This window comes from Onychostoma macrolepis, chromosome 05 (assembly GCF_012432095.1).
Source record: "Onychostoma macrolepis isolate SWU-2019 chromosome 05, ASM1243209v1, whole genome shotgun sequence".
Lineage (NCBI taxonomy): Eukaryota > Metazoa > Chordata > Actinopteri > Cypriniformes > Cyprinidae > Onychostoma > Onychostoma macrolepis.
Genome location: NC_081159.1, coordinates 26,685,760 through 26,710,950, shown reverse-complemented (window position 1 = coordinate 26,710,950; position 25,191 = coordinate 26,685,760). Strand labels below are relative to the sequence as shown.

Genomic DNA, 25,191 nt, shown 5'->3' with positions numbered 1-25,191 from the left:
GTCTCTGGATGGTGTTTTAAATTCCTCTGCAGCCATATTTAATTATGGCTTTAATTTACTACCTTTTAGTAAATATTATGTGCACTACACAAATCTCTTGAGAACAGCCTGCATTAACTGTAAAATTATAAGAGGATTATTTCTGACTTTTTGAGGTTTAAAAAGTTTGTTTTAACCCTCGACTATGTAGTTTAACTTGCAATTACATTCACAATATTTAATTTGTCTTAAAACAATTCTGTCATCATTTACTCGCCCTAATGTTTAAACCTGTATGATTTTCTTTCTTCCATACAAAACAAGATATTTCCCAGAATCTCCGTGCTAGACTTATACAATGCCTAAAGTCATATGAAAACTATGTTGTGAGCCATTCTGCAAAAATATCGAATTTGCATTCCGTGGAAGAAAGTTTTGCATTTTATAGCTTTTGGACTCTGTGTTTTTTTGGAAATACAACTGAAGTCTTTTTATGGCATATCAACAATTATTTATTAAACACATTCACTGAATATGACCAAATCAGGTGACAGTATGTGGGCAATATAGATTCGAATAGAGTATATTATTCATTAAGACATTTGGACCACTTTTTCATTCATTCTTTCTTTCTTTCTTGTATTTTTTAAATTATTCAGTTGTGCATCCTTATTTTTTCCATTCATTATTCATTCTTACATTCTCAGAAGAAAGCTACAAAACTGTCATTGGTGCTGTACCCTTTCAAAAAGTAATGTACACTTCATGTTCTAATATGCATCTTTAAAGTACTAATATGCATCTTTAAAGTACTAATATGTACCGTTTAGGCGTAAATAAGGTGCAAAGATTTACATTTTAGCTGTTGTACCTTAGGGTATTGCCCCAGTGACAGCTTGTTATTGTTTTGAGTGTGTTATTATCTGAGTTTTGGGAATTTTACATTTACAGCTCCTGTTATTAAAGAGTCAGTTAAAGTGGTGCCTTATGTTTACAACAAAGAATGTGCTTCCTGTTTTCTCTTCAGTAGTCATCTGAAACATGACCAGCCCTCTCTGTTATTTTCGCTTTCTCTCCACCTCTTTCAGTCTGTTTTCCTCTCTCTGTGTTTTCTTTTGAGGGAAACACATAATTGTGTTACACCGCCTTCTGTACTATTAAAGACAGGCACTATTATTTCACATGCTAAAGAGGAGGCACTAGTTGAAGGACTAGTTTTTTCCCCCTCTTTGTATTATGGCTAAGCTCTGCATTTTGTTGTGTATGAGGATAAGAATAATAACTATGTTTATTTTGAAATGGGAAGACAGCATGCAAGGAGTCAGTTGATGTATTTTTGGTTTTGAGGAATTTAGCCTATTAACTGACCAGCTGATGATTTTCACTCCGATGAAGTGTTGGTTACTTTCAGTAATATGGCAGAATCTTCATTAAATTCAACAAGGTTCTACTTTTCTGACACAGTTCTTACTTATTTTAAAGGTATTTTAAGCAAGTTTTAATTTCCTCATGGCTCATGATCATATTTGTGGAATTGTATTCACGCACAAATCAATAATAAAGGCATGGAAATGAAGTAAAATATCTTTCCTTCTCAGTTACACCTTTTTGTAATTTGCATGTTTTTTATTATTATCGTTTTATTTCATTTTAAGAATCTGAAGATGACATGTCTTTGTTGTGGACAAGCGGTCTTAATTTAATCCATGACCGGAAATACATAATTTCCACAGCAGCTGGATTTGTTTGTTGAGTTTCCGGCCGGGATGCCCATGTTTCTTTCATTAATTGTATTTGTGTCGAAACGTCATTATTCAGCGGTAAAGAAAAGTATGTAAAAGGTATATTAAATATATGGCTAAATTGTTTTTATAGTCTGTTTTTAAAGCAGCCCAGTCTTTAACGTAGGGATAACAGTCTCCTTCCCATGCTTGCTAGGATAGTAGGCTAAACTGCGTTTTCCAAAACTGTAATAATAGGAAGTCCGACTCGTTTCGTGCGAATCGGTTCCTTTGAACCTTATGTTCAAAGAACCGGTTAACCGCGATTCAGTTCAAATTATTCCTCATATGCTACTAGAAGCGTATGCGAGAACATGCTCTAAATCGTTAAAGCCAGGAAGGATTATTTATGTCGAATATGTTGTCGATTAAGTTTGATTACAATGAGTGTAAATGTAATTTTGGCTCAATGTTCAATTTACTACAACCAAGATTCAGTTTATAAAATCAAGTGACAAAATGAACTTATTTATTAAATCAGCCCTGGTTCGTATGTTTGCTTATGAAACTGCCATATAAACATATTTCCATGGTTTTACCGCTGCTATCATTTGACTCAAGTATCTTTTCGCTCATCAAATGATCGCGATTCTTTGCGAACCGGCATGTCCGAAAGAGACTGTTCTCGAATTGTTCGGACGAAATGAGTGCGATTCGTGAACACCGGTTTTCAAGAACGATTCACGAATCGGACATCGCTAAAGCGCCCCCCTCCCTGCCTGAAGGCTTTTCCCCTCCTGCTTTATGACCCTCATCTATTCAGCAACCATTTGCTCACCACTGACACACTTTCGGGACATTTCTAGGCATCTGTGTGTAAAAGAGCTTTCCTAAAATGTGCCGGTGCCTGTGAGCCTCGCATCCTGTCCCACTCTCACTGCCAGCTTTAGCTCAGCATCCATATTTTTCGCATCCGTGGGGGAGAGAGAGAGAGAGGGGGAGAGAGAGCAAAGGGAGTGGCAGACGCTGACAAATCTCATGCCGGGAAGCAGACTGAGCCATCACTGCACAGACCGTCTGAAGTTCGCCGGAGCCGACTTCTTTATCATTCACAGGATTTGGACTTCATAAGGTAATTGTGCGGTTTGTTAGAGCGGATCGGCTTTATGTCGCTTGACAGGGGCGTGTGAAGACGGTCGCGAGCACGCCGCAGTGAAGAGCCAAAACAATAGAGCAGCAGAGTCTACGGCGCAGAAATGAGCCTGCACACCAAACTTCCGCCTCTTTTAGGATATAATATACGCTTTATGCTGCAGTCATCTGTCTTTTGAAGTGAAATACGGGGAGTGAGTTTTTAACGGAGTAAATTTAGGGGTTGGAAGGTAGCTGTGATGACAGCATATCGAAACTGCCGACCTCAGTGGATAATGGGTTTCATTTCACAGATATGCTAGAAAACCGCAAACGACCTTGCTTTATTACTGATTTATCACTCATTGGCAAAACAACGCATTCTCAGTCTGTCGGTGTCGATTACATTGTTTCAGCCTCATCCAAACGATAAAATGTGGGTTTTGTGTCTTTCTTTGCCCTGAAGCATCACATTATTGATGCTGTGGCTCAGCCAGTATCCTGTTTATGAACTGGCATGGGCCATTTAAGGCCATTCATATAGCAAATTGCATCCAGTCAATGGGATTTAGTGTGTGTTTCAAATGCTCATGATGGTTGTCTTCAGTCCCGCAGGTAGAATGGAGAAGGATATCCGCCATCCTCACATTTAGTGCCTAAAAAAAAAAAAAAAAAGAAAAAACCTTAATAAGCTGCGAAACTTGAAGTTTCTCCAGTGGACATAATGAACATGCTAAAGTCCAGTGGCTTGAAGATCCCTGGCAGGGGTCCTAAACACTCCAGTCCAGTGGGACGAACAACTGCTGGCCCATCAACCAGTCCTGCAGCTCAAAAAGACAGTAAGTCAGCTTCTTCTGTGCCTCTCTCGCCTCCAGACCCACATTAGCCAGTGATACGTCTCATCATATTAGCCGTCACTAGGCCCAGACAGAATCTGCAGACACTTTTCCGCACCAGCGTTATTATTTTCAGTTTTAATTTAAATTGAAGTTTGTTTTAGTAATATTATGTGATTTTTCATTTATATTAGTTTTTTGGTAACATTTCTATTTAGCTTAAATTTATTTTTATTTCTGTTTCAGTTTTAGAAATCAAAGTACTTAAACCTAACATTTTCATTGAGTTTTTAGTCATGGCAATATTTCAAAAGTTATTATTATTATTTTAGTTTTTTGAAGATTAAGCTTTTCATCAGATATTTTATTTTATTGCCGTTTCAATTAACAAATAGGCATAACTGTTTTAATAGTTTTAGTTAACAACACTTCTACTGTATATTCTGATTTTGTATGTGAAATGGATTTGAGCAGGATAAAACACATTGAGCAAAGCTGAAAGTACCTGCATAATAAACATGCCTAATTTAATAAGTAATGAAAATATTGAAGCAAGTGTGCATTTTGGCAGAAATCTGTGTCATTTTCTCCTGAATTCTATGGTTGCAGATTCCGTGTTTGCTGGATTTAAAAAAATACTGTCTGCTAGTTTTTTTTTTTTTTTGGACATGATGCTGTGGTAATACCATGTTCATGTGGACTTGTACAATCAGGGTATATGACCATGTTTATCATACACTACAATGGTTCATATATCAAAGTACCACCACAATCCCTGCAAGGGATGAGCCAGCTGTTGTCAGTTGAATTGCAGTGGTTTGATTGAAATGTAGCAAATTTTTTCACTGACATGGAACCAGAGAAACTCTATTGCATTTTTGCTACTTTCTACCATTCAAAAGTTTGGGGTCAGTAAGATTTTTTTTAAAATAAATTAATACTTTTATTCAGCAAGAATGCACTAAATTGTTCAAAAATGACAAGACTGAAAAAGAAGACTTAAGTCCCATTCACGATATTCATGATAACCAGAGGTGGGTAGTAACGAGTTACATTTACTTCGTTACATTTACTTGAGTAAATTTTTTGGGTAACTAATACTTTTAGAGTATATTTAAAAATGGGTACTTTTACTCTTACTCAAGTACATTTTTAGTGAAAAAACGGTACTTTTACTTCGTTACTGTGGGCGACGCTCCTCTCGTTACTTTATCTTAATGCATACAAATAAAAAATCTTGAAAAAATTGGATCTACAGTCAGTTGAAAGCAAATCTGCAAAGGCTATGGTTTGCTAGCTATGAAGATCTTTATTAGATGAACACCGCGTGTGCTGTCGGTTCCACAGGTATAGATTCGATTACAATACACGATACCATGACATTAGTTTGTTGTACATGTACCTTACACATTAAATACAATGTATAATTTATTCATTAAATAAGCTGTCACAGAGTATGAAATAAACACCCGCCAAACCCGCGATAGTTCCAGGAGGAATGCCTTGTCTAGAAACAATATTGATATTTTCACAATATTTACGCTTGCAGAAATAAAGGCTACATTTGTTTACATTTTGCAGAACAGACGGAAGAAGATCCGTCAATGTGCATTTGTTTCGTTATGTTCAGATGTTCTGTAGCGGTCATGTGAGGAGATTTCACTCTTCTCCGTGTCAGAGGTTATATACATTTATAATACATAATTAAACTTTAAAATATAATTTAATTTAACTCAGTGATGCAAATCAGAATTTGTATCAGCTGTTACTCCAGTTTTCAGAGTCGTATGATCCTTCAGAAATCATTAAAATATATTGATTTATTACCAGTGTTGTTGAAAGAAAAACAAAAAAAAACAGCATATGCTGGTTAGGTATGTTTTGAAGCTGGGATGCTGGTTTATGCTGGTCATGTGCTGGTCTTGAGCTGGTCGAACCAGCTTAGGACCAGCACATGACCAGCTTAAATCAGCCCAAACCAGCATCCCATGCTTCAAAACATACCATACCAGCATATGCTGTTTTTTCCAACAGGGAACAGTTTTGCTGCTTAATATTTTTTGGAGCGTTTTGTTCTATTCTTTTATGAATAGAAAGCTAAAAAAGAACAGCATTGATAATAAATCAGGCTGATAAAAATTCTGATTTGCATCACTGAAATAAATTACATTAAAAAAAAAACATTAAAAGTATTTTGAACGGCAGTGTGTGTGTGTATAAAAATGTATCTAAATATCTATATATCTAAATAAAAATAGACTATAATCAGTATATGATCCAAAGTAACTAGTAACTAACTACTTGAGTAGTTTTTTTATCCGATACTTTTTTACTCTTACTCAAGTAACTATTCAGACTATTACTTTTACTTTTACTTGAGTAAATATTTCTTCAAGTACATTTACTTTTACTTGAGTACAGTTTTTGGGTACTCTACCCACCTCTGATGATAACTATAAAGATAACTATAAAAATATAGTTCTAAAAATCGTTCTCAATAAAGAATAGCTAAGTTCACAACACAGCAATATCAATAAAGGCACAAAGAAAGATATCATTGGAATCACTTTCAGAAAGATTTTTTTCCAGCTGATGAATGATACAAACATTGACAGCCAATCAGAATCCATCCTGCTATAAGGAGCTCAAGAATTTAAAGCGGCAGACAAGCATGCGCTGAGAATAAACAGACAATTTCATCCGCTGGTGTGGACACTAATATAGTTATCTTTATAGTTATCTTTCTGGGTGTGAACGGGCCTTTAGATTGTTACAGTGCACTTTCTTTCTATTCTTCAAAGAATCATGAAATATATCACAGTTTCTACATACTTCGCAGCCCAAATGTTTTCAACATTGATTATAATAAGAAATGATTTCTTAAGGATCACGTGACACTGAAGTAATGGCTGCTGAAAATGCATCTTTGTGATTACAGGAATAAGTAACTCAGAAAACAGTTTTTTTAAATTGTAATAATATATTGCAATATTACTGTTTTGTTGTATATTTAATCAAATAATTGCAGCCTTGGTGAGCTTAAGAGACTTTTTTTCTAAAACAAACAAATCACACTGACCTCAAACGTTTGAACGGCAGTGTCGCACAATTTGATCACTCTTCAACTCACTCTTTTACAAAACGGTAGACCATTTGTTAAGATCAATGGGTGAAGATCGCTTTGTTCCTTGACAGTGTGATCTGAGTTGTGGTTCATTGTGATTAATGTGGTTAATTATCTTTCGAATCAGATGACAACCGCTGACACAGACATTGGTTACATAAATCACAGTGAGCTAATCCCTGCTTCGGTGACGTGGCCGACCTCACATCCAGCCACAAGGAGACCAGACCATGCTATTTACATTAGTTTGTGTGTCATGGTTCAAGCAGACTGTGGAATGCTTTGTTCGTAAAACACACACATACAGGAAGTGCAGTGAAAATCAGGAGTTCTTTGCTTTTCACATAAAGAAGTCATCAAACGTGATTTTCCTTTTTCCGAACGTGATTTTCACATTTATTGCCCTCTAAGACTTTTTTATATCAACGCTTTGTTTTTCTTCAGTCAACAGTATCATGTGTTTTATGTTTAGCAAAAGCAACTCATGATATTTATAACTGCGTGGGTAAATTGTGGTAGCCTGTTCTTTTTAAAATTTCACACCATAGTATTAATGTGTCGTGTCCTGTGGTCTAATGCTAACCGTCTGTGATACGAGGGAAATGCACTAGCATTGATCATAGTCCTCTGGCTGTTCTGAGAGATTGAAGAAGAGGAGTGTGTGCTTGTGGCAAAATGTGACTTCAGGAATGCAAGTATTTCAGCTAGTACTTTTCAGCGAGGTTTTATAAAAACACTTTCAACATGAAGAAAATATTTCAATGTTGTGCATGAACACAAGGGTGGTTTATGTCAGCAAAACGCAACCAACCAAATAAGCAAATAAATAAATAAAAGAACATAAAAAATCTAAATATTATATATTTTAATTGTGCGGCACACAATCTTGTGTATTAATAAAGTATATAGGCTGTTTATTTATTCATTTTTTTTGTAGACTACACCTTAAAAATGGCCTCTGTGTCACCCTAGCACCATTTTGAAGAATATCCACTGAACACAAACAGCGTATGCTCCTCTGTGTCAGCTGCGCCATACAGATACGTTGTTTTCGCTCAAATCAAAGTGTGCGTACATCGTAGAAAACGTATCCGTGTGGCGCAGCTGACACAGAAGAGCATACGCTGTTTGCGTTCAGTGGATATTCTTCAAAATGGCACCAGGGTGACGCGGAGGAGACGAATTTGAATAAAGTAGTTTTTTTCTTTTTCTTTTGCGCACAAAAAGTATTCTCGTAGCTTCGTAAAATTACGGTTGAACCCCTGATGTCACATGGATTATTTTACTGATCTCCTGCAATGTTTCTGGACCTTGATCTTATAAGGACCCTTGTTGTCTATGGAGGGTCTGAGAGCTCTCAGATTCCATCAAAAATATCTTAATTTGTGCTCCGAAGATGAACCGGAGGTCTTACGAGTTTGGAACAACATGAGGGTGAGTAATTAATGACAGAATAACATTTTTTGGGGTGAACTAGCCCTTTGAACATAGACAAAATTCACTTTTAGATAAAACATTTACAGTTAAAATGTATAGTTTTTGCACTACAAAGGTTTTTGTCCAGTCAGATGCCTTCTGCTATGAGAATGTCCCTCCCATCTACGAATAACATCAAGTAGCAAATCAGAGTTCATGGTTGTGATGTAATAAAGCCCATTTTACAAAGTACAAAGCTTTTAATATTCTCCATCCAAATTTCCTGTTTCAATTGGAAATGCATCAACATGAGAGAAAACTATGCTCGTTAAATTATTATTTTTTTGGCATTTTTAAAATAATTTACAGTATTTAAAGTCTTTCAACTGGTGGTAATATTATTTTTCTACATTTTGTATTTAGAGTTTTGCAGTGATGTTTAGCTCAAAGTAAAAAACTAAGCATTAATTTCGGAAACTATACTAATGTAAAAACTGGTTTACATTATAAACATCCTCTGGTCATGTCAGCCGCCCACAGACTGACACTCTGTATACTCCCAAAACTAGAGTTTTCCCCAAAGATTTCTTACATATGCAGCCCATGCACAGGAAATGAGTAGCACATTGGTTTAGACACAAGACTCTCTGAACCAGTGTAGCTTTTTGAGTGTTTTTAGGCCAGAGAATTGTTTCGTATGAATTCTTTATGAATGCTTTGGTCGGTAGCATTTCATTTGCTTTAAAATGGTGCCACATGGTTCTATACTCTATTTTCTAAGTGTAGTTTCTCTCAGCTTTAGAACGAGCACCATTAAATCAGGTTGCCATTTACACGTCTGATGGATAATACAGACTTAGATGACAAGCGTTTCAATGTGATTGGCTGCCCACAGCAGAAATCAGGGTCACAGATCATCATCAGTTCACCAGAAAATCCTAAAAGTAAAAAAAAAGCATCCCCAGCACCAAGTGGTTTGGAGAATTAATGAAAAGATGGATGGATAAAAAAATTTCAAGATGAGTCACGCAGAGGGATAGTTCACGCAAAAATGAAAATTCTGTCATTAATTACTCACCCTCATGTCATTCTAAACCTGTAAGACCTCTGTTCATCTTCAGAACACAAATTAAGATAGATATTTTTGATGAATTTTGAGAGCTCTCTGACCCTCCAGACAGCAAGGATCCTTACACGATCAAGGTCCAGAAACATAGCAAGGAGATCGGTAAAATAATCCATGTGACATCAAGGGTTCAACCATATTTTTACGAAGCTATGAGATTACTTTTTGTGCGCAAAGTAAACAGAAATAATGACTTTATTCAATAATTTGTCTCCTCCGCGTCACCTTGGGGCCATTTTGGAGAGTATCTACTGAAAGTAAACAGCTTATGCTGTTGTGTGTTAGCTGCACCATGCGGATACGTTTTCTATGTTGTTTATGCTTTGATTTGAACGAAAACAACTTATCCGCATGGCACAGCTAACACAGAACAACCGAAAACAGCCCAGCTCCTGGAGGCAGGCTGTGGGCGGAGCTAAATAGTCACAAGCACTTGTGCGACGATTGTCAACAAAGCACAGACATTTGATGCAGTTTCACTTACCACCTGCGGTTCTGAATCTTTTATCGCTGGGAATGCTCCATCTTTCAGTATCAAACAATGTGCAAATCCAGCTTCGAACTGGGCCTTGTTTATAAAACATTCGTCATCAAAATGACGGAAACAAACAAACACACTTGCGATACTCCATTGCTTTCCTTTGGGAAGCTGAACATGGTTAACTTTCCCTCACAACCAAAAACACACTTCTTTAGAGACATTCTTCTTGAGCAAGTCTTGTGCAGCGCTGCTGACGACGCTGATGGGTGTGAGAGCTCTTGCTCTTGTTGACATGTGTCATGAAGGGCCGTGCTCGAAAACTTTCCGAAACTTATACGAACCCGGAAGGAGTGTATTTGGCACAGAAACACTCCGTCATACGTCCAAATTTTTTTTTTTTTTTAACTTTGGCCATGTTTAGCATGAGAATCCAGCACTTTAACAGTGCAAATAACTCACAATGCATGAAATACCATTAAACCCCACCTTTAACAGATGAAAATTAGAAGCAGTGTGACGAAATTCCATCACGTGTATACAAATTTCCACGTCCCTGTTCCTCCTCCGATGCGATGCACTTGTTAGTTGACATTTTCACTGGATTGAAGAGTTCGCTTAGAATCAGGAAGAAGAGAAGAAAAATCTGACGAAAAAGGTCAGGCAACTGAAGGATGAAATCGGCGCAACAAGAAGAAGAATCTTGACGAAATCACTGGTTGAGTTCATCCTTCAGTTCGCTCAACCTCCTTGGACTCAGTATTTATGTTGACAAATCTCTGCACATCAACGTGGTCATTACTGAATAATAATTGGTCATTTTGCATGTCAGTCGGTTATTGGGGGAATCAGTTGACAAATTACATTCAAATAACACAATTACATTTGTACCTGCATATAAACCTGGGATAGAAAAAATGTCAACACTTTTTATTTTACAGTGTTCTTGTTACACATATTACATGTACATACTATAGCAATAACAGTAAGTTATGCACAATTACAAGCAACTAACTCCAAACTAAAGCCTAACCCTATAGTAAGTACATGGTGTTACTTAATATTGCCTAATATTTTGTATAACTGTCTAATACAGTAACATGGCCATCTTAAAATAAAGAAACCAAAAACTACTATTGGAAAAGTTACATGCATATTATGAATCCAAGTTTTTGTTATCAGGAGATACTCTTCCATTTCCAGTGGGAGAAGGAGGGAGTGTTTACGGTGGAGGAGTGATCAGGACACCACAGAGAGCTTCTGAGATAGAAATGTGTGTGTGTGTGTGTGTGTGTGTGTGCAGGGGGCGGTTAAAGGCTGAGCTGGGGTCATTGTGTTAGCTTGTGCTGCTGAATGGTGGGATTGAGATGGTGGGAGGAGGAGTGCAGGCACAATAGTGAAGTGAGGCTTGTGTTCTTCTCCTCTTCCTGCATCACTCCTTTCTCTTTTTTTTCCTTACTGATCTAGTGTTACCGTAGCAACCCAGCCACTTGGGCAAGAAATGCACCAGAGCCTCCGCTCGAGCACCGCAATGGGCCGGGACTTACTGAATGGGCCTAGTTTTCTCTACCATAGTATAGTGCTCGTGTACTCCTCTCTTGAGTCCCGGCACATGCACATGCACACACACTCCTTCTGCTTATGTTTCACTGCACTGTGCTGAGTGTGCTTCACTGCTGGCCTAATGTGTGATGCACATTTTGGATTGTAATGGGGTCATTGGCTAGTGAAACAATGGACCAGTGCATGCTATATAGTGGGAAGTCGTGGCCTAATGGTTAGAGAGTCGGACTCGTAACCCAAAAGGTTGCGACTTCGAGTCTCAGGTCCGGCAGGAATTGTAGGTGGGGGGAGTGAATGTCCAGCGCTCTCTCCACCCTCAATACCACAACTGAGGTGCCCTTGAGCAAGGCACCGAACCCACAACTGCTCCCCGGGCACTGCAGCATAAATGGCTGCCAACTGCTCTGGGTGTGTGTTCACAGTGTGTGTGTGTTCACTGCTGTGTGTGTGCACTTTGGAATGCAGAGCACTAATTCCGAGTATGGGTCACCATACTTGGCCACATGTCACGTCGTATATATTGCTTATGATGATCCTCATTTGCTGCTTTTGGAGGAAAGTGTCTGCTAAATGAATAAATGTTAATTAAGAAAAAAACTGTTTTTATAAAAGAATAATTTTACAAAGGAGTAGTTGAGTAAAACGGACAGTTCTGTCATCATTTACTCATTCTTCTGTGGTAAAAAAAAAGATATTAGAATGTCCAGGCTGCTATGTTTCATGCAATAAAAAGTGAATGGAAATGAGGTGTTTTGGAGCTTCAAAAACTGCCCCAAAACACCATAAAATATCATGAAAATAGTACATTCCTCTTAAAACACTGTATTTAAGTTATTATTAATTGAAAATCTTCTGCTACACAACTTAAATAACTATACTTTACACAACAGAGCTGTTCATCGAAGGTCCAAAATAAACTTACCACTACAGACAAAATTTACCAGCAATGGGCATTCTACATTTTTATTTTACATATTTCTGACCGTTCATTGGAATATACTAATACTTTTAAACTTCAAATATTTCATAGAAACATGGTTAAAGTAATCCATATCATTACTTTAAATGATAAACATATTTAATTTAGACTTTTTTTTACATATAGTGATTAAAGCATATAAGTAGAGCCCATCAAATATGGTAAATTGAGGCTTAAACATGTTTGCTTGACCTACAAGATCCAAAGAAGTTGTTGTATGTTTAGCAAGCTGCAATTGGCCATATTAGTTTTTGTATTCTACTCTATTTTCTGCCAAAAAAGGGGATTTGTTTATACATTTCCATCACTGCTGACGTTTACACGTCTGCTTCTGTGTAGTAGACTACTGACCTCAATAATAGTTGAATAACATCCAAATTCTCGACGTAGACAGTCTGTCAGCTCTTAAGAGGTACACCGGCCCTGCATTGTTTCACACCATTTCTAAATAAAAGCAAATTATTTTAGGATATTTTTTTGACTGATAAGGAGCCCAGAAATTCTTCATATCAAAGATCTTTAACCACCATGTTTATCAGTCCAAGAACATGTTGGAGCAATTGAGAAACAAAAGCAGTCATCATCCCCCTCCCCCCAGCACCAATAACCCCCCACACACATATGCTGAGATATGAAAGACCGACTGAATACACGCTAAATGAGCCGTGGCTCACACATTATCACTGTATCCTTCAAGCGGTATTTGGTAAGAGGCATGTGTCAAAAGTGCCACATGTGCAAAGCACCCAGGTTCATAAACTGTTTCACTGCAAATCCCACTGACCCAGATTCGTTCAGAAATTAGAGTGCTGCTCAACCTTGCATGAAGGCTGCAGTGACATCCAGACATGAGCGAAATGACGAAAGTTCTCTGATGCCATGCATTAAATGAGCTGTGTAACAAGTGTTGACAACATATGCTGTGAAATACAGAGAACATTGTAAATTCTTAAAATGGATGTTTTTCGATGTACCTCACCGATTTATTAATATCCAGTCAATAAATTTCCTTCTGAAAAATTCACATTACAGAAGTAAATACTTTGTGAAATCTGAATCATTTTGACATTAACGTTTAATATTTTCACCAAACTTTGTGTGATGGGGATTAAAAACAATGATGTTATGATCAGGTGTCAAAATTGGGGAAGTAATACATTGTTGTACCATGGTACACTTCTGTTCAAAAGTTCTTTAAACTTTTTGAAATGAGATTCATGTTCAATCAGCAAGGATGCATTACTTGATTCAAAGTGACAATTTACAGTGTTACAAAAGAAAAATCAGAAAGGATTCAGAAAATCCTGAACAAATGTCATCGTTTCCAAAACAAAAATAGAAGAAACAAAACTTGGTTTCTGAAGGATCATGTGACACTGAAAATTGAAGTAATGGCTGCTGAAAATTTAGCTTTGCTATCAAAACAATAAATTGCATATTAAAACAGTTCTTTTAAAATGTAATAATATTTCACAATATTGCTATTTTACTGTATTTCTAATCAAGTAAATGCAGTCTTCTTTAAGAGACATCTTTCAAAAACAAAGAAAATCTTGCTATCCCAAACCGTTGAACAGTTGTGCACTTTGTTTTTTGCATGATATTCCAAAGAAAGACTTCCAGTTTCTTAAACAATCCTGTATCTGTGACACACTGCCAGTTACTACAGGAAATCATTTCCACTCATGCCTTATTTTGTAAAAACGTATTCACTGTTTCAGTAATATATCCAATAAATTGGAGAAACACAAACGATACACACAGGGATACAAGAAAAGGGACATAATGCAACTATATGCACCACTGTTTATGTGGAGCAAACTCCACCCACAGTAATTACATCGGTATTGCATAATTAGAAGTTCATCCACCTACAACAGTAGTTCCACCCCTAAAAGATAGTTTAGCCTTTACATCTCAAATAACACGTTTGGCAGAATGAATAGTAATACTTCAATATGTTTGAGCGACAGAGAACCCTCCAGAATGCCTTGCCCCATAGACCTTCATTGTAAGTCTGTTATATTGCACACAGTTTTTATTTGTGACAGTGTGCCACAAGTTATGTCGATTGAGCTTTGCTGTGCTGAACCTGGAATATTCCTTTCATAATCTACTACCAAATCTTTTTCTATCCACAGGTTGCCCCTACAAGCAGACAACTCCCACCCCCAGCAGCAATGCCTCAGACAAGTCCAGCTCCAAAGCCTCTGAGGTGGGTGATGAGGTGGCCGGGGACTTTGTGGTTGGTGAACGTGTCTGGGTGAACGGAGTCAAACCAGGAGTCATTGCGTATCTTGGAGAGACCCAGTTTTCCCCAGGACAGTGGGCTGGAGTGGTGCTGAATGACCTGGTTGGAAAAAATGATGGCTCCGTCAATGGAGTGCGTTACTTCGAGTGCCAGCCTTTGCAGGGCATCTTCACCAGGCCTTCCAAGCTCATGCGACAACCCATCGGAGACGGGAGCGATGAACAGCAGCAGAACGCACAGCTGCAGTGTGGTGCGGGAGCATCTGGTCAGCGTGTGGTCATGCCGCTCAGAGAAGGCATGCTCAACAGCTCCGTCAAAACAGGCAATGAGTCAGGATCCAACATGTCTGACAGTGGATCTGTGAAGAAAGGGGGAGAGAAGGACCTTAAGGTTGGAGATCGAGTGCTGGTGAGTGTTGGAAGTTTTTCTCAGTGAGTATAATAGTATGAATATGCATATATACCAAGACGGGTCACTCGTATTACTATGAATTGGAGAAACTGCAACATGTGATATGGCGGAAAAAGTCCCTCCTAGGTAAAAGAGCCAATTGCGAATTGGGAAAGTCATGAAATCACTGCAGCTGCCGTTAGAAGTTCCATTTCCCATAGAGACAGTCGGTATCCTGAGACTCACACCAAAGTCCCTTTCAAGAAAAGTCTGTTCACTCTGCAGCACCTCTGGGCAGCTGTTTTGGGCTCTTTACTTGAATGGGGAAATCCGTAAATCTCAAAGACTGCTTGCCACAGTCACATTTTAAATAACATATTTCAAATCAGCAACAAAATCTGCCATATACTGTTCCATACTGTAAATGTTGTTTCTTATGCTCAAATAATGTTAAAAGGTTAGTTCACCCAAAAATGAAAATTCTGTCATTAATTACTCACCCTCATGTCGTTCCAAACCCATAAGACCTTTGTACATCTTCGGAGCACAAATTAAAATATTTTTGATCAAATCTGAGAGCTCTCTGACCCTCCATAGACAGCAATGCAACTGCAATGTTCCCACTGTACAAAATAACATAATCAACGTAATCAGCGTCAACGCAAATTACGTTGATTACGTTCTGGGGTACTCTCCAAAATGGCGGAAGATGGTAACTCGGGGAGAAGAATTGTTGAATAAATTATGTTATTATTATTTTCAATGTCCTTGCTATGTTTCTGGACCTGAGAACATTGCAGTTGCATTGCTGTTTATGGAGGGTCAGAGAGCTCTCAGATTTGATAAAAAATATCTTAATTTGTGTTCCCGGAGACGAATGAAGGTCTTACAGGTTTGGAACGACATGAGGGTGAGTAATTAATGACAGAATTTTCATTTTTGGGTGAACTAAGCCTATTTCATAATAATATGCGTGCACCATCTTGGTATATCTGAAATTTTTGCATTTGTTTGGAACTGCATATGTGCAATGCATTGGCTGGACCAATGTAATATGACAAGTAATGGCGCTTTTCCACTGTGTGGTACGACTCGCCTCGGCACAGCTCAATACGGCACGGCTTGGTTCGGCTCGGTTTCCACTGCAGTTTAGTACCACTTTAGAGTGGGCGGGATTATTCACATGTCGTTATAGTTGCGCCGCCTCTACTTCCGCGTCGCTCCATCAAGCTCTCGCTGGATCTGCTCCTCGGCTATCAACGAGAGGAACGTTTGTACCACGAAACAGCCATTTTTGATTGTTAAAAAAACTGTGCTCGTTCAAAACAGTTGCGTTCAATCCTTCGTTGGCTGTGCTGATTTAAATCTAGTGGGTCTGTTCAATGATGCAGGTAGTGAAGATTCTCTCCAGCCAATCAGTGATCAGCAGAGTTTACACATCACGTTTTGGTAACGGTACGGTTCGCTTGGAACCTCGGCCGAGTGGTACTGAAAAAAGTACCAGGTACCAGGTACTGTACCCAGTGCAAAACCCCCCAAAAGTGAACTGTACCGAACTATACCGTGCCGTACCATGCAGTGGAAAAGCACCATAATATTAGTACTTTTAAAACTGTATACCGAAAATTAAGCAACCAAGAGCAATTGCCGTGCTGAAACAGATTGTTGTAATCATTGTGTTGCATTATTTCAATTTCTTCTGCCTTGGAAACTCACTCTGGCTCGAACATAAACTGCATTTCATGACCCCTTTAAATGTAAGTTTGGCAAGCAGTTTTGAGATTTCAGTATTTGCTCATTTAAGTAGATAGGTGTTGCAAATATGGCTGCCAAATATACTGACGTGATACTTTGGTATAATAAAGAGTAGAAGTTGTCTGTATGTCTATAGTTAATCTCTAATGAAATATTCATCATAATTCTGATCCTCAAATGTGTTTCTCAAGATTAATTAAGTTTCTTGATGTTAATTTTAAGTTTTTAACGTTTTTTTTTAACTGTTGTATGTCTGCAAACAGTGTAACCACAACAATATTCAGTACAAAATTGGAAAATTTCTCTTGATTAATTATGTCTAAATGTAACTGCACACTTAAAACAAAAGACTGTCTTAGTATTGTATTGTATTGTATTGTAATTAACTAGGGCAAGGAATGAAATAAGTCCAGAATCTTAAAGGAAACTAGTAGTACTAAGAAATACACCAAAACCAGGTTGAATTCTGTATAGGAAAAAACAGTTACACTTTATTTTAAGGTGTCCTTGTTACAGTGTAATTATACATTTAAGAACTGAGTAATATTAATTAACTACATGTACTTTAGGATTAGGGTTTGGTTTAGGGTTACTTGCACATAATTATGCTTAATATATTGTTATTATAATAGTAAGTACATGTAATGTCTAACAAGGACACCTTAAAATAAAGTGTTACCAAAAAACATGACCAGAAGAAAGAAAGGTAAGAAAACCAGTGTGTAAAGTACAATAATAAATGCCAAGTTCTATCATGAAAATCTAGATCAGGGCTGTCAAACTCAGTTCCTGGAGGGCCACAGCTCTGCAGAGTTCAGCTCCATCCCTAATTAAACACACCTGATCCAGCTAATCAAGTCATTTAGGCCTATTTGAAAACTACATGGTATGTGTGTTGGAGCAGGGTTGGAACTAAACTCTGCATTGCTGAGCCCTCCAGGAACTGAGTTTGACACCCCTGTTCTAGAGGTGCAGGCTCATTGGTCGTTAAGGCAAACTGATGATATTCACAACATTAAACCACTTGGCATAAGCTGATTGGTTCATTGCAAACACAGCCAATAAGCTTAGAGTTCCTCTGAAACCCTCCATCTTCCCCAGCTCCACAAGATCTGCTGTGGGTTATTATATATGCTATTTGACCAAAAAGGGGACAGTAAATTTACAGTTATACAAGCTGTACACTCACTACTTTACATTGTAGCAAAGTGTCATTTCTTCAGTGTTGTCATGAAAAGATATAATAAAATATTTACAAAAATGTGAGGGGTGTACTCACTTCTGTGAGATACTGTAGTCACAGCACCATATCTTGTATGAATTGGCAGTATCAAGTTCCTGTAATTGCTTTGCAGCAGCAGCAATAATCTACAACTACAGCCATAACCAACAGCAGCAGCAATTCAGCAGCAGCAGCGAGCAGATCTCTTCCACCAACACCAAATTATATAAATATTGTCATATCCATTACCATGCTAAAATCTTCCAAGAGTTGTCATGATGGAACTATAAAGAAATAAAAAATTCTTACAACAAATGCCATTCTTAAAATAAATAAAATCCATCTAATTTAAATTGGGAAAATTTGTGCCCCTTAAATGAAAAATCCAGAAGTGCTCGGTCTTCTGCCTGGAGTGCCTGGAGCACTGTATAGGATGTTATGGTTGTGGAAATACTCCATTTTGTTAGTATCTGATGATGTGTAGCTAGTTTCAACTAAACCTTTTGTAGACAGAGCTACTCTACCCATTTGCATGCTGTTTTATAATTGTGCTATCATTGATTTCAGATTAGCCTGTCCTTAAATGTCATGTAAAAAGCTTTTTTTTTTTTGCCTCTGAATGACTAATGTGTGGCTTTCCTTGTGTTGGATTCCTCATGTTAGGTAATAGATGCTGCCCAATAGCTGTCTGCTTCACTGTATAGTTGACTGGCTGTGGGTCAAATTGCTTTCCATTTAGTATAGCGCAGTCCTAAAGCTTTTTAGGCAGTCAATATTCCTAATCAGATGGGATTACTGCTCCATAAACCATTCAGCCATTGATCTCAGCTATCTACTTGACTGTCTGCTTCAATCCTGACTGACACCTGATTGGTTTGTTTAGTGAGGAAACCCACTTAGACAAAGACACACCAGATTCTGTACTTTTTTTATAATGAGATTTTTACTAAAACTAAATTTTACTTCAATGTTCATTATATGAAAATGATTTATCTCTATTTTTTTTTCTCTTCTTTTTTTTTTTTGGTACACAAATTACGACTGTCCCTCTGGGGCTAATTTACTGCATTTTTGTTGAGCTGAGGGACAAGTCGAAGTTATTGACTATGGATGCAGTTGATGCAGCTTCAGTTGAATTTAATCTAGTATATTCTTGTAGGTAAACTCAAATCTTAAATCCTGCCATATGTCCATGTAGAACTGTGTACAAAATGTTTAGAATGTTGTATGACCTATATAGATTTTGTATATAATTTCGACTTGCACATATCTGTTTAGTGATATTCCAGTTTACAATATAACTGAACTGCATTGGAAAGATGTCAGTTCCCTGTTGTCTTCCCCTACAACTGGTATCTTATTACCATGACTCTGCTGTAGTGCATGAAGGACCTCTCAAAGTCAGTGCTTTTCCATTGTTTGCTCTCCCAAGACTTCCACATGCACATGTGTGAAAAAGATGCTCATATATCAGCAATATATGACCCACGGACCAGGACTCAACAGACCACTGTGACAATGCCTTGTAGCGCTTTCACCTCGTAGCTCCTCCAGCAGGGCTAAAAACTTTGCAAAACCACACACCGAATGATGGAATCAATTTCTTCCACACGTGATCAAAATCATTTTGAAGCTTGACACTCATGCATGTCATGCAATAATTTGTGGCTACTTCTGTTTAATCACAACTTTAAATATAAATGTGGAAAGTAATTAGTTATATCACCCAGGCTTTTTGTCACTTTTATTCAGAGACAACACCCTGTAAATGAATACTTCCCTACTTTATAGTATGCAAAAAACAGTACTCCAAAGGAGTGGTATGTTCAAATACACAGTATTTGAAAAACAGTAGGCAATGACCCTACTGTTTATGTAAAGATTGTGTCTAGCGTGCATTTGATGAACACTTGTGGCCACACGAGAGTTGTGAATGGTGAGAAAACAAATGATGGTATAGTTCACATAACGATGGATTGTTTTCATAATACCCCTATTCATACTGTATACAACTGCTTTTAATGGTCACAAAGTATGTTTATCAAATGTAGTGCATACTTTGGCAGTATGTGATTTCGGACATAATTACTATATATTGACACGGTTTCTGTGGGTCTTCAAAAAGGTCTTAAATCAGAGTAAAAATGTTTTAAATTAAAAAAGCCATGCACTGTAAAAAATTATATATTCTACAGTATTTTTGTCTTGTTTTTCAATACAAATATCTGAACATCCTTAATGTTCTTGAAATGCAAAATCCCAATAGTTGAAGTCTTGTTTTCTGAGAAAGTCATCAAAATCAAGAGAGTTTATAGAAGAACAAATATCCCTCAGTAAACTGTGAAAACATGTTTTCTGAGCCATAAACATAAACCCATTAACTCACTTGATCATTTTCTCAGAAAGCAAGATTTGTTACCGAATGTCATTTTGCTTTTCAATGGATTTTCATTAAAGACATATTTTTGCTCTGGAAAACAAGACGAAAGTACAAAGGAAGAACGGCACTTTTCTGCAGTGTAATCAGAAGGTACGGTAGAAGTTATTTCCATATTCAGTATTTTTGAATGAATTAAAATGTTATTGAAATTTGTTGAAAGATGTATTTTCAAACTGTTGCTTATACAACTAATTATATGCTCCCTAGACATTTTTGGTTTAGAGAATATATTGAGATATTCTGTTCCCTTCAACATTTCAAAATTCATTTATTTGGCCTTAAAAAGGTCTTTAAAATCACAAATTGAGCTTTATAAAATGTGCAGAAACCCTGGTGGAGATGACAGGAAATGAGAAGAGAGATAATTCATTATACTGTATGTCACAAGAAAAACTCAAATCTACGCATTTGTTATGAAGTTGCAATCTCACTTACATCCCTTCTAAGGGTAGTTAGCTATTGAAAGATTTGGAAGATGTCCTTTTCTGGACAAAAATTGGGTGAATAAAATGTTATTTTATTTTTTTCCAGTGACAGTCATTCTCTGTTAGTTGTGGCAACATGTAGAGGGGTTCTTCACTCTGGTGTTATTGAGCAGACTTCTGAAGGTGCCTCAGTCAGCTCAGACAGGTGGATCAAGTCTCTGCCAAGTTGAGGCTTATGCTGACCGATTGTGGATCTGCAGTGTAGTGAGTGAGAGATATTGAGAGCAGAGACTGAGTCTGCTTTCTCCACTCCTCACTGCTCATCTCTGTGCTGTGCTCATGTATTCTGCTGAATTTATAGTTCTTCTCACACTCAGAAGTACTGTAAGATGATAGCAGCTCAAAACCATATTGTGACTTGGAAGGTTTTGCCAAACGTGTGTTTGACATGTTTTTACCCTCACAATTTGCTGCTGTTTCGGTTTGGAACGCCAACCATTCCGACATGAAAAAACAGCAGTGAGATGACATGATGAAGTAAATATTGCACATCTGGAACGTTCCCTCAGGAATGTTTGTATTATCACCTTATCCACACTGGAGCGTACTGTGGCTCATCTGCCACGTCAGTTACACACACACACACAGACTCGCTCGCTGGCGGGAGGAAGTGATGCGCCTGTCTGAATATATTCTCTTCTGGACACTCTCATTTTTAATGCCAAACCACAGATGTCTCTGGAGCAGAATGTCTTGCGGTGCTCAGAATACCACCTGATGAACTGTGAAAACATAAACAGCTCTACTTCAGTTCCAAAATTTTGTTGAGGCCATATGATCTGTGTATTTTAGAGGAATGACGAGGTCCCACAAACTGACAGCAGGAAAAAAAAAAATTTTTTTGCCTTTGACATAAATAAATGCAGATTTGTAGGACTCTCATGTAAGTAGGGATTGAAATTGCAAGGAATTTTATTATTCTGGTTCTGATTCATTTTTTTCTGACTCATTTCATTTTCAATTTACTTTTTAGAGACACGCAAAACAAAAAACTAATTATTAAATTGAAATGTTAAATAGTTTAGAAGAAAGATTGCATTCCCATGTGAAAAATAATTACTCTTTAGCAAACTTTTATCTTGTTCAGATATAAAACACTTTAAAGAATATACTTGAGTGTGAAATTAATGTAATGTTTTTGAACACTTTATTGCATGTTCTTTTCAATTAAAAAAAAAAAAAAAAAAAAGTGTTATGGTTTTAATTTATAATAAATCCAAATTTAGAGGGTTTTTACCCACTGAAGTAGGACTTGATACATTAGATCTTCATTTCTAATTTTATAATAACTTTTATTGTCTTTGAAATATGGTTAAAGTAAGCTGCCAACTGTCGTGAAAAGCATTTATGGTTAACTTAAACCTTAATGTCATCTCTATTGAAAATTGTGTGTTATGTATTTAACCCTAAAAAAAGTTACACACAGGTCCATAGTGGACAAAAATGTCCATGTCAAAAAAACGGTCATAAAAATTTGAAGCTTGGGAGCACAGACTTAAGTTTGGTCTCATTTTAAAGAAGACCCATGGTAGATTATTGTTGAAGTAAAAAAAAGTTTAAAAAGTGAAACCAAAAAAACGTTATACAGAGTTTAAGTTTATGAAAATGATTTATGAACAATATTTTATATAAAATATATATTTTATGAAACATGTTGAACTCTAAACCTGCTAGAAAATCAAAGCCATAAATCTAAACAAGTTGTGTTCCAAATTTGAGGTTGATATCTTAAGAAATGAGCTTTCAGTAAGATTTTGTTTGGGCGCAGTACCAAATTTTCCCCATTAGATTCCAGCAAAACTCTGCTGGTGCACACAGTGGTTGGATTTGTGATTTGCAGTAGAGTTTCTCTCTTTCAAATATTACAAGAACACACAATATATATTTTTTTTTTTATGACACACATACAAACCACACTCTGACATCCATACCAACACACCCACACAATTATAGCTGCATTATTTGTCCAATTGGCTCTATAGTATTCAGAAGCAGAAAACAGGAATAAAGCGAGTATTTGCTTTAGACCAAACCTGAAAAAATGGCACCATCTGGTAAAAAATAGTACAACATTTAATTTGAAGCCTTGCCAACAGAATGAAAGCCTATTAACAAAAATTGCATCATTTTACAGTTAAACGGCACTGCGATTAAAAATAGCAGTTTTAATGGGTTTCAATGGGGAAAGTTTTGTCCAAAAGGTCCTGAAAGGAACTATTTTTTTGTACCTAGTGCAAAATAGATTTATCAAAGTAAATGGGGTGAAATAGTAAAATTCCAATAAAAATACTCACCTGTGCCAAAATTTATGCAGCTGCCAATAACACAGGCAAAATGATCAAAAAAAAAAAAAATGTCCAAAAGGTTGCACAAGGGCTAAATATGTTTGCAATTGTTATTTTTATTTTATTTAAAGTGTACTTTAAAACCTTTAAATTACAAATTGCACATTTTAAATGTATGCTTGTTTTAAAAAATAGTCATGAAAATGAACTCTCTTAAAGTACATTTAAATGCTCTTTTATTATTATTATTATTATTATTATTATTATTTGCAAGTACAGTTTTGTAATATACTTTTACACTACAAGTGCACATTCAATATAATTAGGCACGCTTCTTTTTCACAAAGGGTTTGCAGAGCTAGGCTTTTAATTATTGGTACACAATGTTGTCCAGCTGGTTCACACTGCTGCTTATGGCCAAGAACCTCCCACTTAGACAGGATGAGACTGTATAACAAACATGTAAAGCAACCAACCACAGCTTATTTTTTATAAAAAATTTTTGCGTGCCATTTAGGGGCAGATAAATCTGAATTCAGTAATACTATAATAACAGAATGGTAGTGTTGGAGGGAAAAGCTCAAATAATAGCATAGTAGTCTGTACAATTAGTTGTACAAACAACGTCATAGAAAATGGCTAAAATATATGTAGAACTTTTGTTTCCAGGTGGACTGATTAAAAATTGACTTCCAGTGGTTCGTAGAAACCAGCCAATCAAATTGGAATTGCAGAATTTCATTAAAAATTCGCAATTCTTGTCTGCAATATGCATCAGACGGTCAGTGAACAGACTGTGGGCGGTACGTGGGGTGTGCTGTCTGAGCTGAAACTAGGATTTGAGACCAGAAAAAAGCAAAAAGCTCTGTGTGCATGTCTTTGGCTGGGAGATATGATTGTAGTTGTATGCACTTTTGTTCCAAAGCAATTCAAAGCAGACATGCTTTTGATCCCTAACCAAGAGGGTATGTCTTTCATTAATTCTTTGTTTTATCTGTTATTATTTCTTTAGTTATTGCAGTCACTAGATAATGGCTCTCGGATGTGGAATTGAGCCAAAGGATGGATGGTTTCCTGCTTTTTTGTGTTCTGTTTTGCTGTGTCATATGACTAAGCATTGAAAGAGACCCTTCTGCTGTAAGGCTGGTTGATAAGGAACAGTAAAAAGATGTCTTTGTAGAAACGTGCCTCAAGGTTTCATACTAGGCCCATTTGAATTCTTCTATTTTCTAAAGTCATTATGTAAAGTTAAATGCTATGAAATTGTGAAGTTTATTCATAATGAATAATTGCCAGAAACTTAGAACAGCAAAAATGAATGCATTTGATGCATTCAAACGATCATAATGTTTTGAGAGGGTTTATTTGCTGGTTATGGACATCATATTCGTTATTAGCTATTTTAGGATCAGTTGCACTTGAGATTTCAAGATTTTCAGTCTTTGTGTAGTGCACTGATTGGCAAGAATAGTTTATTAATGCAAATACTGCAATAATAATCCATGGTTTTTAGTCTTTCTGCTGTCAATCTAAATTTAACAGCATCTATTATTTAACAGGTTTTCTGTTTCTGAACAGAACAAAGACAAATCAAATGGGTGTCACAAAAACTGCCAGTAAATGTCCCAGTCATATATAATAATGACTGAAATGAGTGAAATAATTTTAAGGAGAAGGGTCACCAAATCTCAGAGTGTGACTTTGAAACCTTGTGACATTGAGAGTCTTATTCAGTTTACGTTTCTGTATGTTATGCATAATTTATCAGTAAAGTTATTAATGTGACCTGCTTGGAACCACAGCCTTTTCTTACAGCAAGGCTCATCTCTTTTATTGTGGCCATTGTGATTGTGTGTATATGAAAGAGGCAGATTATTCTTACAGTACTATGAAAGCAAGGTTCTGAAGCACACAGAACGTGTGAACAGTTCTTTGTTTCTAAAGGACGCAGTATGCTTTCTTATGTGTAGTTGGGCCATCACTAATGAATAGCCTGTGACCTCCTTTTTT

The 25,191-nt window shown here is 36.9% G+C and overlaps 1 protein-coding gene across 4 annotated transcripts in view; it reads left to right on the top strand.

Moving 5' to 3' along the window:
• Nucleotides 1–2,290: 2,290 nt before the first annotated feature.
• The window catches only part of clip2 (CAP-GLY domain containing linker protein 2), a 44,439-nt gene continuing 21,538 nt past the window's right edge, over nt 2,291–25,191 (top strand). Inside the window, exons 1-3 of one of the 4 annotated variants that reach the window (XM_058775757.1) lie at nt 2,291–2,832; nt 3,439–3,670; nt 14,495–15,012. In XM_058775757.1, coding sequence (XP_058631740.1) covers nt 3,556–3,670; nt 14,495–15,012 — 633 coding nt within the window. In that variant the 5' untranslated portion in view covers nt 2,291–2,832; nt 3,439–3,555. The remainder of the gene's footprint in view (nt 2,833–3,438; nt 3,671–14,494; nt 15,013–25,191) is intronic. The other 3 variants (XM_058775758.1, XM_058775759.1, XM_058775761.1) reach the window with 3 other exon arrangements.